The sequence below is a fragment of the Parasteatoda tepidariorum genome, chromosome 9 (genome assembly GCF_982258835.1).
Source record: "Parasteatoda tepidariorum strain Cologne lab strain chromosome 9, Ptep-v5.0, whole genome shotgun sequence".
Lineage (NCBI taxonomy): Eukaryota > Metazoa > Arthropoda > Arachnida > Araneae > Theridiidae > Parasteatoda > Parasteatoda tepidariorum.
This window is the reverse complement of record NC_141763.1, coordinates 19,147,342-19,164,703: the sequence shown is the minus strand read 5'-3', so window position 1 is coordinate 19,164,703 and position 17,362 is coordinate 19,147,342. Positions and strand designations below refer to the sequence as shown.

General features: G+C 31.4%; 1 protein-coding gene across 1 annotated transcript in view; it reads right to left on the bottom strand.

Moving 5' to 3' along the window:
- The window catches only part of LOC107439072 (solute carrier family 12 member 1), an 84,432-nt gene extending 70,668 nt beyond the window's left edge, over window positions 1-13,764 (bottom strand). Inside the window, exons 1-2 of the mRNA XM_087150985.1 lie at window positions 13,246-13,764; window positions 3,160-3,375 (exon numbers count right to left, since the gene is read on the bottom strand). Of these exons, the coding sequence (XP_087007111.1) occupies window positions 3,160-3,375; window positions 13,246-13,270 (241 nt within the window). The 5' untranslated portion in view covers window positions 13,271-13,764. The remainder of the gene's footprint in view (window positions 1-3,159; window positions 3,376-13,245) is intronic.
- Window positions 13,765-17,362: the final 3,598 nt, after the last annotated feature.

Genomic DNA, 17,362 nt, shown 5'->3' with positions numbered 1-17,362 from the left:
AATGATCCAAGTGATTTTTTGGCCTTATTTGAAGTAAAAGTTCTACAGTCTAAATATTTTGTAGACACCGGAACATTTTAAAACCGTCGTTGAACAGCCGACCCTATTTTTTTGGGTTTATGACTACTAATGTACAACTCCGTAGCCTTGTAATTTTGAACCCAATCCAGAAGACAAGGGAACTCCTGGATCAAGTATTGGGAGAAATTTGCCTTCGTGGAGGACTTTTCGATGGAACTATCCTGCATTTGCGTTACATGGAGAGGAAGACCACTAGAATCTCCAGCGGTTAGCCTAATGGCAAAGGGACTCAAACCCATGATCCGTCTACCACTGAGGATATTTCACGTCAGCACTGTGGTCGGTGCAAGCCGGATGCGGAATTCGTATCGAACAGCCATCGCCGGGATAGTACCCTGGTTCACCTTATTTGAAGGCAAACGCTCTATCCCCTGAGCCATCTTGGCTCAGGGGATCGAGCGTTTGCCTTCTCAGACTGGAACGTTGCTATAAACAACAAATTTCTCGTCTTCACTCAAAAATTGATTGCTTTATTAATGTTTGAGAAACAAATCACAGAATTCAACGCGGCGGTATACAATTTCTCCATAAGTTAGGAAACCTAATACAGAGGTGCCAACTTGCTCCGCTTGAAAAAAAAATTTTTTTTCATGGTAACGAAATTTTAGTTATGTTTCGTTCGGTATTATTCTTTTTAAGCAATTCTTCCACCATAAAATAACAAAAATTCAAAGTGTCACATGAAAAGAAACTTTATTGCAGTTATCTGGGGTCGCCTCCAAGGAACCAGTATTTTGATACATTTAGCGTAGTGAGTGACCCAGAAAACGAGTGGTTCTTAACCAGGACCCCTGGGTCACCATTATAACAGAGACTTAAGACTTTAATAATTTTCGCTTAACCAATTTGACCATTTTTGTACGCACCTATTTTATCTTATTTTCATTATCGTCTCCCACTTTGTATATATATAACTCAATTATCCCAGATTTTCTCTTTACCGTTCTCTTTCTATTACCTTATTTACGTATTATCATAACATGTCTATAGTATTACTTTTCAAATGTTATGACTGTTATGACAAGCTCCACTTTTATTGTCATCTATTATCCTTAAGTTCAGACTACATTGGATTTATTGGCAATAGGTTTTGCCAGTGAATGGCACTTTCATTTTTGTTTTGCATACTTTATTATCATGGAATAAGCTATATCCATACCAAATTTCATTTATTTATATTCAGTATTATATATATATATATATATATATATATATATATATATATATATATATATATATATATATATATATATATATATATATATATATACACTGGTGGACAAAATTAAGAGATGGAAAGCATTTTCGCACATTTCTATGACGCTATGACGCTATTTCTGGACGGTTATTGATATGGAGGGAACCTGGAACCCTATACCATCCCAGCAACATTATCGAAATGAACCATTATGCAGGTGGAGGACTCATGGTTTGGGCAGCGATCATGCAAGATATCCGCACACCGCTCCATGTGTTTGACAATCGTTTCGTGAATGCCCAGAGGAACAGGCAGGAGGTCCTAGAGCCCTATGTGCGTCTTTTCAGGGGCGCTGTTGGTCCTGAGTTCATTTTTATGGACGACAATGCGCGACCACATAGGGCTCTCATGGTTGATGAGTATCTGGAAAGCAAGGATATTCAACGAATGGATTCGCCAGCCAAATCCCCTGAACAGAATCTTATTGAACATGCTTGGAATGCTCTTGGGAGAGCTATTGCGATGCGCCAACCTCCCCCCAGAACCATTCTGGAGTTAAAAATTGCTCTGGTGGAAGAATGGGATAGTGTTCCACAAGTCCTCCTTAACTCCCTTATTAACAGCATGCATACTCGTTGTGCATGCTGTCTGTCTATCAGGAGTGACCATACACCATACTAGAGACAACACACACTGTACAAGCTTCACTTTTATTGTCATCTTTTATCCTTAATTTCAGACTACTTTGGATTTATTGGCAATAGGTCTTGCCAGTGAATGGCACCTTCATTTTTGTTTTGCATACTTTATTATCATGGAATAAGCTATATCCATACCAAATTTCATTTATTTATGTTCAGTATATTTTGAGATATTTGGGAAAATGTCTTCCATCTCTTAATTTTGTCGACCAGTGTATATATACAGTCAAACTCCACTATAGTGAACTCCCGGATATAGTGAACGAAAAATTCGCTCCCGTGCTTTGCTATACACGTATAATGTTATTTTTTGTGGATATAGTGAACCAACGGAAGAGAGGAAATCGGATATGATGAACTTTTCTCTGTCTTCGACTTCGGCTAATTTTTTCCATTCATTTTTTTAAAATATTTTTGAAATTTCTACATCAAAATAAATACATATACCGATTTTTAAAACCATATATAGCAATAAGCATATTTTCTTGTTTGCTTCTTTTATCACACTTTCCCATCCCTAAACAAAGGCCAACACCAGCAGATGTTGCAACTGTAAGGGGCCATTGGGGTCAATATTTATTTCCTATCAGAGAGAGCGCGATGGAATGCGAAGTTATTCATTAATGGTCAATGGGGTGGACATTAATCTGCGAAGATAAGGCCCTAATTTCAACACGTTTTTACTCTCAGTTCAGTTAAAAAATCCTGCAAATAAGTGTCACAAATTAAACTATGGCGAGCAGTAAACGTAAAACGTACTTCATTGAAGATAAAATGGACATAAACAGAAAAAATTAAAAATGGATGTAATCGCCAATATTTGCAATAAAAATAAAAGTTAACACATTTTTTGTTACTACAGATTATATTTCAGTCATTTATTTAAATAATGTGTAATAAAAGGCGTAGTTTGGAACCATTAGTTAAATTGTCTAAGGAACTGATATAGTTAACTCCGGGTTATAGTGAACCAAAATTTTGGTCCCTTGCTGTTCACTATAGCGGGGTTTGACTATATATATATATATATATATATATATATATATATATATATATATATATATATATATATATATATATATATATATATATATATATATATATATATATATATATATATATATATATATATATATATATATATATATATATATATATTATACATGTATGTATTCTTACCTTCATTGCCATCGTTTACTTGCAAGGATATGGAAGGGGTTCTCTTGGGAATGGATGACTTTCTTGTCACAATTGAATTGATGATATTTGGGATGCTGAGTTTTCGTGCTCTGGGTTCTGATCCTGGAGATTGTTCATTATGTTGTTGATCGGACTCAAACCCAGGATTGTCCACACCGACGGTAGAGACTTGAAATCTGGTTTGCTGACTATCACCTGAAAATGAATATTACGGCATGTAGATTGACATATGATTAGAAGTGGCGTGCTGCTATTAAATAACAAAATTCAATAAATTGAGCAATTCAATAAAATGAGATTTAAAAAAAAAACGAGACTTTGAATGTGAAATTGGCTACTGTTTTTTCACGTGGTCTTTCTATGAATATCTTTCGTGACAACCTGTAATCGGAAAAAACTGAAGACAGTCACCACTAAATAAATCAAGGGGCGACTAAATATAACCAATGGCGATTAGAAATTGTATGTCATTCACTATCCGATCGTTACTTGATGAAGTAGTGGCAAAATAAACAATAAACAATAGTAGGCACCCACTAAGGATAAGGAAGGATTTTTGTTGTTGATTTTCTCACCCTAGGAATGTTAAATAGGGGCTGAAAGGTAGTAATCTATAACAATGGTTACCAACTGGAGGCCTTTTTTTATGGCCCATGAACTAAAATATATTAGTTGTCATTTTTTTGAGGACAATTTTCGTATAAAAATCAATATGGGTTTTAAATACCTTTAAGTTTTATATCATAACAATTTGATATCTGTTGCACATTAATTGTTTAATACGTAGGTTCACAATTAAAGTTATTGTAGCCAGAATTTTTTAATATACAATTAAATATTTTTAAAAATCTATTTCTTATTTTAATTTTTAATTCAATACTTCTGTTTTGTACAATTTGATAAAAATCTGACAGTAATATATAATGTTCCTTCAAACATAAAAGAGTCCTATATAAAATTTTGATAAAATTGCGGCCCGCAATTTGTCTGTTGATTTTAATTACGGCCCCGGTCCTCATGTAAGTTAGAAACCCCTGATCTATTATAATAAAATGCAGAGCCGTGATTGCTCAGCGGATACAGCGTTCACCTTCCAATCAGTTGTACCGGGCTCGTATCCCAGCGATGGCTGGTCGACATGAATTCCACCAACCACAGTGCTGACGTGAAATATCCTCAGTATTAGACGAATCATGGGTTAGAGTCCCCTTTCCGTCAGGCTAATCATGGGAGATTTTTGTGGTTTTCCTCTCCATGTAACGCAAATCCATTAAAAGGTTCTCCACGAAGGCAAATTTCTCCCAATACATGATGCAGGAGTTCCTTTGTCTTCTGGATTGGGTTCAAAATTGCAAGGCTACGGAGTTGAACATCAGTAGTCGTAAATCCAAAAAATTGGGTCGGTTGTTCAGCGATGGATATAAAAATACAAAATAAAATAATAAAATGCAAAATTTGTGTATGTTTATCAGTGTGCCTCATATAACTCTAGAATCGTTTGCGTTAGCGTTCGGAAACTTGGACAGAGGATGAAAGGTATACCTGCCAACTTTTAAAATTTTCAAAAAACTTTTATCTCAACGAAATCTCTTGAAATATATATAACAGTTAACTGAAACTCTGGCGAAATATGCTTAATTTGACGAAAAATGCACTTTTTCTGAAGTAACATACCTTTTTTTTAATCGATTAATGGGGATTTGGGGTTAATTTGGGGATTGGGGGTAAACGACAAAGTTCTGAAAAAGCATTACACTTTAACCGCTACAACGGCTCAAATTTTTTTTTTCTTTAATGTGTCTCATTTCTCTTCATATTTTTATAATGATTGGTTAAACTACAATAATTCTCTCACCAAAAGTTTTATGTCTCCAATTTAAAAACAAATATGTAATATAATGGTAAATTTAGATTAGCTAAATAAGTCTATTTAATTAAATTGTTAATGATAAAAATGCTTTTGAGCTTTTTTTTTCTTCAGAAAAAAATACGATTGTATTAAATACAATATTCAAAGAAAAGTAATTTGAAGAAGAGCCTCAAAACTCAAATAAATCTTGTTAGGCTAAATTAAGCCTTACCTATTGAAATGCAGTGCTATAAGCGAAAGCAGAGAGCACACCGCACTTTACTATACTCAATACTCAATACTTAATACTCAATCTATATATATATAAATGAATGTGTATGTATGTGCTTTATAGACTCCTAAACCATTCTACAGAAAGCGATGAAATTTGCCATACAGATAGTTTCAAGCACGAGAAAAGTCACTGTTAACATTAGAACATTCTGCGACAAATTGTTCTTGCATGATGAGCGTAAAACGAAATGGAATTTTCTGATTGGTTAAGCGTTAGCCATTGTTTTAAATTTAACGATTCAATTTTCACATATTTTAAAGATAACATCAGTGATAATTGCTAGCTTATAGCTCTGTTTGGTCAAAAAAAATTTCTTGCATGTATTTAAATATTAAATAATTTTATATTCGCTATGTCAGATTAAGGTTCCTATACTATCAGAGCTGACCTATCAAGCAATATTGGAGCAAACAAGTTCGCAAGTTAACGTTATGCTAGTATTAGTTATGTTATGTACTTATGTTAGCTCTTTGCTCCAAAAATAGATGATAAGTCGGCCTGTCTAATTCAGGGGCTCTATGTCAGATGAATTCGATGAACATTACGTGGTAGCACGCGTGGTTTACGTCATCAAATTTATACTTTGTCTGATTAAGGCTCCTATATTATCATGACGAAATTTGGAAAATACAATTTGGAGAAATGGCTATTCTCCAAAATCCCTATCAAGTTTTCTAATAAGAATTCAGTTTTTTTTAAAAAAATTTCGGCTTTAGTTGGCTGTCACTGACAAATATATTTTTCACAACATTTAAATGTTGAAGGGTTATATAATAAGTACCAAATATGCTAATATAGATATAAAATATTATAATGATATATTTCGTTATGATTAAAACAGAACCGATACTAAGTAGTTTAAATACCGATACTTTAGAACGGCCATTATAAAAGGATATGTACCGGAAAAATTTATTTGATAATGGTAAGGTTTAATTATTATTGGTTTTGCTGCGAGTAATGGCATCTTGCCAAATGATGCTAAATACATTTGCACATTATTTTAATGGGATGATTTACAAAAAGCAAGTTTTGCTTACTTCAATAACGTAAAGCCGTCGTAAATGGCAACAAATAATATTGAATAATAAAAAAAGTAATTTTAAGTATATTAATTGAAAAACTTAGTAGAAGAAGCAGGTAAGTGCCATTTTCATAATGAAAAAAAAAAGTTGTATCCGAACTATTTCATTAGCAATTTAATAGAAGACAGGACTAATAATTCTTTGCTTTATTGTTCTCAATTTTAAATAAAACCTAACTACCTAGAAAATAAAACCTTATTGCCTAATTTGAAATAAAAAATCATACTAGCATACTAAAAATTTATGTGATTAGTTGTGTTAAGATTTATAGAAAGACAAAACCAGTGATTCATCAACTCCCCTAAAAATGTCACTTACCTGGTTCTTCCATTAAGCTCTTTCATTGTGGTCGCTATGTGCTTTTCAGTTATGAGCATGATTTCGTTGTGTTTCTCTACTGTGATTTATTGATACTTTATTTACTTTTTATTCACACGGTGTGAAGAACGGGAATTCAGCTAGTTGTTTATAAAAATGATTATATTTTCAAGGGAAAATAAATTACTGCTATTAGTTAAAAAAATTATTGAAATTACAGTGCGCAAAATAAAAAAGTTATCACCCAGAATAACCGTTCCTAATAATCGGATTTTCACGAACTAAATGTCAATCTTAATGGTTCCTGGGGGTGACGACTTCAAATATGCTAATTAATCAGTGCAAACTACTTCTTAAACTACGAAATCAGAAACGTACTTTCTCTAAACAAACATAATTTTTTTTTTACACATTTAGATTCCTGACCCTCAAAATAGGGGGGAAAATAGACAAAATTTCGAAAAGATTGGATGATAAATGGGGGGGGGGCGTACTAGGAAGCTATATTTATTATGAGATAGTATTAAGAAACAGCCAAGCTAAGCGCCATCGTAAATGAGTAATTTAAAATAACCATAGACAGATTCAAAAGAGCAATACCTAATTTTGCTCCGTTGCTAAGCAACCAAGTTCAAATAATAAAAAAATGAAGTAATATTCTATAATTGCTCGGAGAGGTTTATTTATTAAAAATTATTAGAAAATATCTCAAAGTTTTTAGCGAATAAACATTTTTTCAGCTGATTTCTGTGATAAAAAGGCAAAGATTTTTCTTCTTTTTAATCTTCTTTTTAAAAAAATTGCATCGATTTACAATCGATCGATTGAATGTTAAGTGCCATTTTAAAAACATCGAAATATGTTACGTTTAAAAATAACATGTAGTAATAATATGTTGTATATGTTACCGGCAAAGTGTAAAACGCCGGCATTGTATAGAATGCCTAGGCATTGTATAGAATGCCTGACGTTTTTAGGCAAAGTATGAAATGTGAGAAGTATTACATACTTTGCCTGGGCATTGTATAGAATGCCTAGGCATTCTATACAATGCCGGATGCTATTTAGGCAAAGTATGAAATAAACGTCCTGATGAGATTATTATGTAAATGATGTGCATGTTACTGTGAATGAGCGAAATCGGTGATTGCTGACTTTCACCGGTGAAAGTTGACAATCACATAGTCGCTTTGGTGAATGTCCGAAATATTTATTACATCCGATTTCATATTAATTTATTCGTGGATATAATTACATTTATTCGATATTTTAATACTTACTGACGATAGATTAGAAGAAACATCATTGTTTGGAGTATCGGGCAAATATAACCGGGCAATGGCACTTGATCTTAAAAAAACATCAGTGTTGGGTATACCGGGCAAATGTATACCGGGCAAATGTATACCGGGCAGTGGCACTTGACCTTAAAAAAACAACATCATTGTAGGGTAAACCGGGCAAATGTATACCGGGCAATGGCACTGAACCTTAAAAAAACATCAGTGTAGGGTATACCGGGCAAATGTATACCGGGCAATGGCACTTTACTAGACCTAGTATGACTAGGCCTTTGGCAAATGTCCGAAATATATACTAGGTCTAGTTAAGTGCTACTGCCCGGTATACCCTACACTGATGTTTTTTTTAAGGTCAAGTGCCACTGCCCATTTGCCCGGTATACCTTACACTGATGTTTTTTTAAGGTTCAGTGCCATTGCCCGGTATACATTTGCCTGATACTCCAAACACTGATGTTTCTTCTAATCTATCGTCAGTAAGTATTAAAATATCGAATAAATGTAATCTATCGTCAGTAAGTATTAAAATAACGAATAAATATAATTATATCCACGAGTAAATTAATATCAAATCGGATGACGTTTTGAATTTGTCATTTTTGCATGACATTTTGACGAATCTGAGATGCATTTTATACTTTGCCGGTTTCTCATTTGGCATTCTATAGAATGCCTAGGCAATGTGTGAAATATAAATCATTTCATACTTTGCCGGCTAATTTTAGGCATTCTATACAATGCCTAGTCATTCTATACAATGCCGGATTTCATACTTTGCCGGTAACATATATAATAGGATTCATTCTTTAAAAAAATCGTTTCATTTACTCGAATATTTAAGATACATGATTTTATTTGGATAAAAATGATTTGCAAACAGTATCTTGATGCTTGTATACATTCTGAGACTTATTTTTGCAAATTCATCATAAAATATTGTTCAAACTGTTCTTCAATTACGATCAGTTACATTTATCACACAATATCGCAATTTTGATCTCTTTGTTTGTTTGTTTTTTCTTCTTTAATTTATATACTTATTTTTCGATTGCCACCATCACTATATATATCTGATACGATACTCTCCTTTTAAACGAAGTTCGTGAAGAATAAGAAAATAAAAATGTAGCAGCAAAACTTAAAATCTCAATTTCGTTTACTCCAAATATCTAGTTGCAAAATTTTAAATTTAAAGTTAAAGATAACTTCTTAGTCACAATATTGATGCTGCGGCTCTCTTACGTTTTTAAGGACCACATGAACCCTGTTAAAATATTAAAATTCAGATGTTTACTTTTACGAGCATAAAACTCTTATCCAGATAATCATCAAGACCCATATGTAGAACAGTATAATTGATCATAAAAACTTCTCAGGCTTCAAAAAACATGAAGATGAAAATAAAAGTCGACATCGAGCATTCCAAAATAGGTGCCCATTCTCAAGATTCGTCAGGCATGAATGACTAGTGACCTTCATTTTCGGACGCTCAAAATATGTCTACTTTTATTATCATCTTTATATTGTTTTAAACCAATCAAGTTTTTACTTTTTCGCATCGGCCTCTTAGGATAATTCATTTAGTAACTCAGTATATTTAATTACTTCAGTCAATTTTAAAATAAGTCTTACGTAAGATAATGGCATAGGCTCTTACATTTTAAAAATAATGATAATTAGTCACAATTTTATTTAAAAAAAATCAATGCTCAATGCAGTACATTTGTTTTTAGTTCTAGTCTTAAATTTTTTTAAAAAATCGTTTTAAATAAGCGCACTCTTTTTCTCTACGAATAAACAAACAATTTATTTATTTACTTTCTTGTTTCTTATTTGTTATATTTGTGAAAAGTAATATACTAGTGCAACTCAAAAATTCACAACTGTTTGATTTGTTTTTTAAATGAACAAATTCTAACTGCAATTTTATTTTGACGTTTAAACTTTTATATTACCAGAGCTTGACTAAGGCAGGGGCATACGGCAGGGGCTCCAAATCAAATAGAAAGTTGATTTTAGGTTTCTTTCTTTCATTAACTTTTTTTAAACAAAATATCAGTACAGCGTCGAATCCGTCAGTTATGTTAGCTTCTTCATTAATCTATCGTATGGACACAGAAAAAAATCTATATTTCGTAAATCCATGGCTTTCTAGTGCGGAACCCAGTTAAATGTTCACAATTACGTTGGACAAATTTGGCCAATTAAAAGCCTGCATTTTTACCTATCGCAAAATGCTACATGTTTACAAAAATACAAGCTTCTGATTGGCTTAATTGAGCCTTCGGAGTTGCAAAAATGTAGCTGAATTCCACACTAATGTCACCAAGGATATGAATTTTTCGTAGCTAGATGACTTAGTTAATAATCAGAAAATTACATTCCGCATGATTGACATAGAATTGTCTGAAAATCAATAAAATGAACAGAACGATATTTCGTCTGACCATTGGAGAGGGACTGACCATTGGTTATAGCTAATTTAGGTTCTAGTCAATTTTCTTGTTATAAAGTGAAAATTTAAATATCTCCATAAAGTTTGGTTCTTCATTACTGAAGCAGAGGGGGGCCCACAAAGAAATTTTTCTCCTGTGCCCCGTAAGTCGGGCCCTGTATATTACACTGTTAACATTAAAAAAGCTGCTTTTTTAAAAAAAGATACTGAAGAAATTTAAATTTGTTAAAATTATTTTTAAACTTAAACACAATTCACAAGATATTATTGCAGTAAAATTTATTATCAAAAAAATTCCTTATTTTGTCATACAGCAAATATTGAAATTAGAATTTTTTTACCGTTTACAATTGAAATTTCAAAAGTCGAGTGAGAAAATGGAATGTCCTTAAGCACCAGGAACTGAAGTTAAGCAGTTACAGTTATTTCAAACAAGTTAACGTCTCCGTCCTACTCGAAATTGTTTGAAATTTTTTAATTTATTTATCGATTCCAGAATTTATTCTTAGGTGTATTTTAGGGTATACTTTATGCGTTCTTCTATAGAGTTTTCATTTTTACATAATTATTTGATTAAAAGTATTAAATAATTTGCGTAAAATAAATTATTCAAGCTGTATGATTTCCAGTTTTTACCATTTTTAATTATTCAATGCAAGTTAATTGCGGGGGTGATAAGATCTGTACTTTAAGGTTTTGCGCTTTAATTTCGCAGGAATTTAAAATAAATATCTCAAAAATGAATGACAAAAGTCACAGTTAAGCCAAAGTTTCTCTTGAATTTAGCTTTATAAAATGCTATTTGATTCATAAGTTTTATTAAAGGAGAGGAATATTTACTACCACTTTTTACTCATTTCTTTACCCAGATTAGCTTCATAGCACAGATTGATAGGTTTACACAACTTCAAAAATCTTCGTACCACTTTTTATTTATTACTTATAATTGGGTTTATAAATAATTATTTAATTTATCATGAATTTATTTTTCTATTGCACGCATTATTGAGAGGTTGTGCTATAAAAGACAAGTGATGCTACAAAACAAAAAGATCTCTCACATTTACTATTAATAATAAACTAAGAGATATGCTCTTGGTGCTAAAGGAGACCACAATGGCACGTAATTTCTTTTTTCTTCCCGACTTCCCAGAGTGCTCAGATTTTAACTGAATGTCTAGATGAGAATACAAGTTTCAATTATTTTATAACCAGCAGAATTTATAATCAAATAATCACCAACTAAAATTACTGTTAATTAAAATTTTGACCACTTTCCGAGCATCCAGGGAGCTCAAATTTTAACTGGAACTCTGTGCTTAGTGACAATAAAACTTGTTTCTTAATTTATTTTTGGGAGCAAAATTTATCCGCATTTTTTCGTCAATCAAAATTTTGGCCACATCTCAACGTAAACAAACGTGAATACACAAAATTAGAAAAATAAAATAATGAAATAAAATATAAATTTTAAAAACAACGTTTCTAGAAAAATATGGTCATAATTTTTTTATACCTGAAACGGAAAAACGGGTGGCTATCACTTACGTAAGAATAAATTTTTTTACCAACAAATAATTTTCCAAAATTTTTCAAAAGGGATGCGTTTTACATTTTTCGTTTTAGGTGTGGAAAAATGGAATCATTTTAAAATTTTTATTCCAATGAAAAAAAAAACCTAAATTTTTAATGTTTTTATTCTTTTATTTTAAAATTCTACAATGTAAGACAGGGTGACAATATTCCGGTAAAAAATTAAAAGTAGTAAAAAATATTTTAAGAAGTTGATGAAAACTTGAAAGTTTTCATTTCGTTTCAATGTTAAAAAATCTGTCGCTCAATTTCAGCACTTAAATTTAATTTACAGAGTAGGTGTGATAAAAATGGAATTATTTTTAATTTTTTTAGTCCACTGAAAATATAAATTTTTAATGTTTTTATTCTGTTATTTTAAAATTCTGCAATATAAAACAGGATGACAATATTCCAGTAAAAAATTAAAAGTAGTGAAAAATATTTTAAGAAGTTGATGAAAACTTGAAAGTTTTTATTTCGTTTCAATGTTAAAAAATCTGTCATTCAATTTGAGCACTTATAATTAATTTACAGAGTAGGTGTGATAAAAATTTAATCATTTTTAATTTTTTCAGTCCACTAGAAATAAAAAATTTTAATGTTTTTATTCTATTATTTTACAATTCTACAATGTAAAACAGGGTGACAGTTTTCCAGAAAAAAATTAAAATTAGTTAAAAATATTTTAAGATGTTGTTAAAAACTTGAAAGTCTTTATTTCGCTACAATGTTAAAAAATCTGTCGCCCAATTTGAGCACTTATATTTAATTTACAGAGTAGGTGTGATAAAAATGGAATTATTTTTAATTTTTTTAGTCCACTGAAAATATAAATTTTTAATGTTTTTATTCTGTTATTTTAAAATTCTACAATATAAAACAGGATGACAATATTCCAGTAAAAAATTAAAAGTAGTGAAAAATATTTTAAGAAGTTGTTGAAAACTTGAAAGTTTTCATTTCGTTTCAATGTTAAAAAATCTGTCGCTCAATTTCAGCACTTAAATTTAATGAACAAGCATTTTTTGGTTTATAGGAATTGGTTACAACATTTCGTTTTCCTTATCTTTTTCTACCAGATTTTAAATTTTTTTCAGAGTATAGCCACAGTGAACATTGATACAAAATGACAATGAACTAAAATCAGAGCTTTTTTTTACTGTTCAAACAAAACAAGCATAACTTACCAGAATTTTTTCTCGGCGAATTCATTATTTTTTGCTTTTCCTATTCACTGCGATTGATTATTTCGTAAGACTACTTCATGCCTTTTTACTACAACTTTTAAGTTTAGACTAAATAACTTTAAGGTACGAAGGATATAAATAAATAATTCTCGTCTGAAAAAATATATCGCAGACGATACTAAAAATCAAACGACACCAAGACGGTAAGAATTCTTTGGTCAAAATCTGCTGACCATACATTAGTGCAAGACTTCGTTGAAAGTCGAAGCAGTCTTTGATCGAAATGAAGCAATTTTTTTCAAAAATCCAGTTTAAATTTTTTAAGCACTAATTCTTTCATACGAAAGTGTGAATCGATTTTTCTTATTCTCTAGTCAATCGAATGCGAAACGTTTTGTTCCTAATGATTTAGAATAAATGTCTTGAGTTAAGAGTATCTTTTTATTGCAGCGTCACGGTTGTTTGGAAGATGGCATAGGAACCAATGAGATGTTTCAAAAATCACAGATACGATATCTTCTTTGCCGAAAAGTTTATTCGCGTCTTAAAAATAGTTTTTTTAGTTTTACTTCTTTTGTGTTTTATAAGGGTTGAGTAAACACATTACTAAGAGGCAGGTGTTGCTGGAATGCTAAATGTTCGAAAGCTGAGTTTCGCCATGGATAATTGGAATGTTGACAATGACGATAAGAGTCAATTTTATACCGCTGTTAAAACCGGTGTAATTCCATAGTAAATTTTGAAAAACTATTGTCAACATTTATCAGTTCTTCGTTCATTGTAAGATGTAGGATTAATTCATTTATTACTCGTGCAATATTCACCTATTGTGATTTGATTGTTTTGAGAAAATGATGTAAAACTTTAATATCATTATTATGAGTATTATGCCAAGTATTAGTTAAAGTTTTTACGATGCCTTTAGTTTATTAACCCATTGCGGATTATTGTTGGGGAAACGTAACATATTCCATGAGGCCCCTAGCTGCCGAAACTTTTAATTTTCGAGGGAGTTTTCCTCTTAATATTAATACAGTCAAACCCCGCTATAGTGAACCTTCAAGGGACCGAAATTTTGGTTCACTATAACCGGGAGTTCACTATATCCGTTATGCGGGCAATTTCACTATATGGTTCCCAAATTCCTCCCTTTTATTACACGTTATTCAAATAAATGACTGAAAAATATTACGCAGTAGCAAAAAATTTGTTATTTTTTATTACTCTTCGTCCTGCGTACAAAAAAAAAAAATTAGTAATCTTTAGCTGTTGAGCATTCCTCAACATCAGATATGGAAACATTTCCCGACTCTCAGATAATTTTTCCTGAATTTCTGTTAGTCCACTTTTTAAACTTGTTTAATCTGCCATTCGAGCAAGCACATAAAAGTAATCTCATAAAATCGCTTAGCAAATTCATCGACATTTGTCCAGATACTGGAAGATTGCGGCTTCTTTGAATGCTGAACCACTTCAGTAATGCTTCTTCAACATCCTTGTGATCTGCTTTTCTCAACTTTTTTCTGCCATTTAAATTTTTTTCATGAGCAGAAGTTGTTAATTGCCTACTTTTCCATATGTTACGAACTGTAGATTTGGATAGTTTATATTCCCTGCAAATATCAGCTTGATTACATCCATTTTCAATTTTTTTGACTATGCCCATTTTATCATCAATGGAGAACATTTTGCGCTTACTGCTCGCCATAGTTAAATTTGAGACACTTGTTTGCAGGCTTTCTTTAACTGCACTGAGAGCAAAAAGGAGTTGAAATGAGGGCCTTATCAACACATATTAGTGTCCAACTCTTTGACCAATAATGAATAATTACTCATTCCCTCTGACAGAAAATGCATATTGATCCCACTGACACCTTACAGGTGCATCATCTGCCTGGATTGGAAACATCTACTTGATTTGTTTAGGGATGGGAAAGTAAGATAAAAGAAGCAAACAAGAAAAAAATGCTTATCGCTACCTTCTCCACTATAGATGGTTTTAAAAATCGGTATATGTATTTATTTTGAAGTAGAAATTTCGAAATTATTACAAAAAAATGAAGAAAAAAATCAGTCGAAGACAGAAAAAAGTTCATTATACCCAACTTCATCGCTTTTTTGGTTCACTATATCCACAAAAAATAACATTATACGGGTATAGCAAGGCACGGGACCGAACATTTCGTTCACTATATCCGAGAGTTCACTATAAACCATGTTCACTATAGCGGGGTTTGACTGTATTTAATATTTTACTCTTTGTTTAACAAAGTTGTTTTGTTATCATTTTTAAAAATAAATAATTTTTAAAAAAATACGTAAAAGTCTTAGCAGCGTTTGAATGGTTAAAATAACTCCTGTTTATAATTCAAAAATCAATAGTTATTCTACAAAGAGTCTTAACCACTAATACTACAAAGATTCTTAACCAGAAAATTTAAAAATAGCAGCTATGGACTCTACTAACAGCTTCGCTTGATGCTTAAGTTTGCTTAATTTTGTTACCTTTTTAAAGTCTCGCCTGTAAAAATGGGGCTTTTGAATAATTTATACGTAGCTATGGGAATAATAACCTTAAAATAAATTTACTAAACTAAGACTCATACATTAAAATATAAATTTTGCGACAATAAAAAAAAATTCATCCACAAAATGGAGCAGATTGGTATGTGGCATTTTGATGGAATGTAAAAGAACCTTTAAAAACTCGGTTGGACATTTATGCTCGAAAGATTTGATATTTTTTTTCCAATTGGCGCACCAGGACTCTGCCTCCGTAATTTCATTTTGCTTTTTTTACCAGCCTAATTCCTATTTTGAAACATTAAGAAAAGCAACTTTATGGTAGCATATTCGCGATTAAATTACACGATTATTTTATTTATGTAATTACTAATTTGGGTTAAAAATATAACAAATATATATTTAAAAAAACATGATAAATTTCAGAACGAATAATAAATTTTAGTCGTTTTGTTAAAATACGAATTAAATTACGTTTAATTACGAATGTCTTGCTTTTATCAAGGTTAATTTTAACAGTGAAATAATTAAGTTGCCTGTTTTTATCATTTCGAAAAGAAGACGTGATACGGAAATGAAATATTGGAGTTTTGTTATTTTTATTATGAAATACATTACGTTACATACAAACGTGTAGTTAAACGAAGATTAATGTCAATAAAATTCTTAATTTGTCCTGAAGTTGGGCACCTGCCACATTTAGCGCACTAGTTATTTAATCTAAGGTAGACGAGTAGGATTAATTAAAAGAAATGCTAACTTTCTACGTTTTTTGGGAAAATTTCTTCAAGTGGTTATTTAACGATTCTTTCTCATAAAAATTTGATAGGAAGTGACGACTAAACTTCCGACGTTCCTCAGAGTAAATGTAAATAGTGATGAATAATTTATAAATAAGAATAGTACATCTTTTTACTCATCTCGAAAAAAGGCTAGAAATGAAATAGTTTTACTAGTACTAGTTTTTTTCTTTTTTTTTCGTATTGGTCCTACTTTCAGTCCTGCTTTAAAGTTAACTTCTTGTATACATTTTCTTTGGATAGTTACTAATTTCAACGAGGAATATTTTACGAAGTGGCAGTGAAATAGTGGAAATTATTTTACTACCTTTCTGTTTTATGTTTATAAATCCAAGGTTTCGCAGGATGTAAACATTTTCTTTGGATAGTCATACTAATTTCAGCGAGAAATATTTTACGAAGTGGCAGTGAAATAGTGGAAATTATTTTACTACCTTTCTGTTTTATGTTTATAAATCCAAGGTTTCGCAGGATGTAAACATTTTCTTTGGATAGTCATACTAATTTCAGCGAGAAATATTTTACGAAGTGGCAGTGAAATAGTGGAAATTATTTTACTACCTTTCTGTTTTATGTTTATAAATCCAAGGTTTCGCAGGATGTAAACATTTTCTTTGGATAGTCATACTAATTTCAGCGAGAAATATTTTACGAAGTGGCAGTGAAATAGTGGAAATTATTTTACTACCTTTCTGTTTAATGTTTATAAATCCAAGGTTTCGCAGGATGTAAACATTTTCTTTGGATAGTCATACTAACTTCGACGAGAAATATTTTACAAAGTGGTAGTAAAA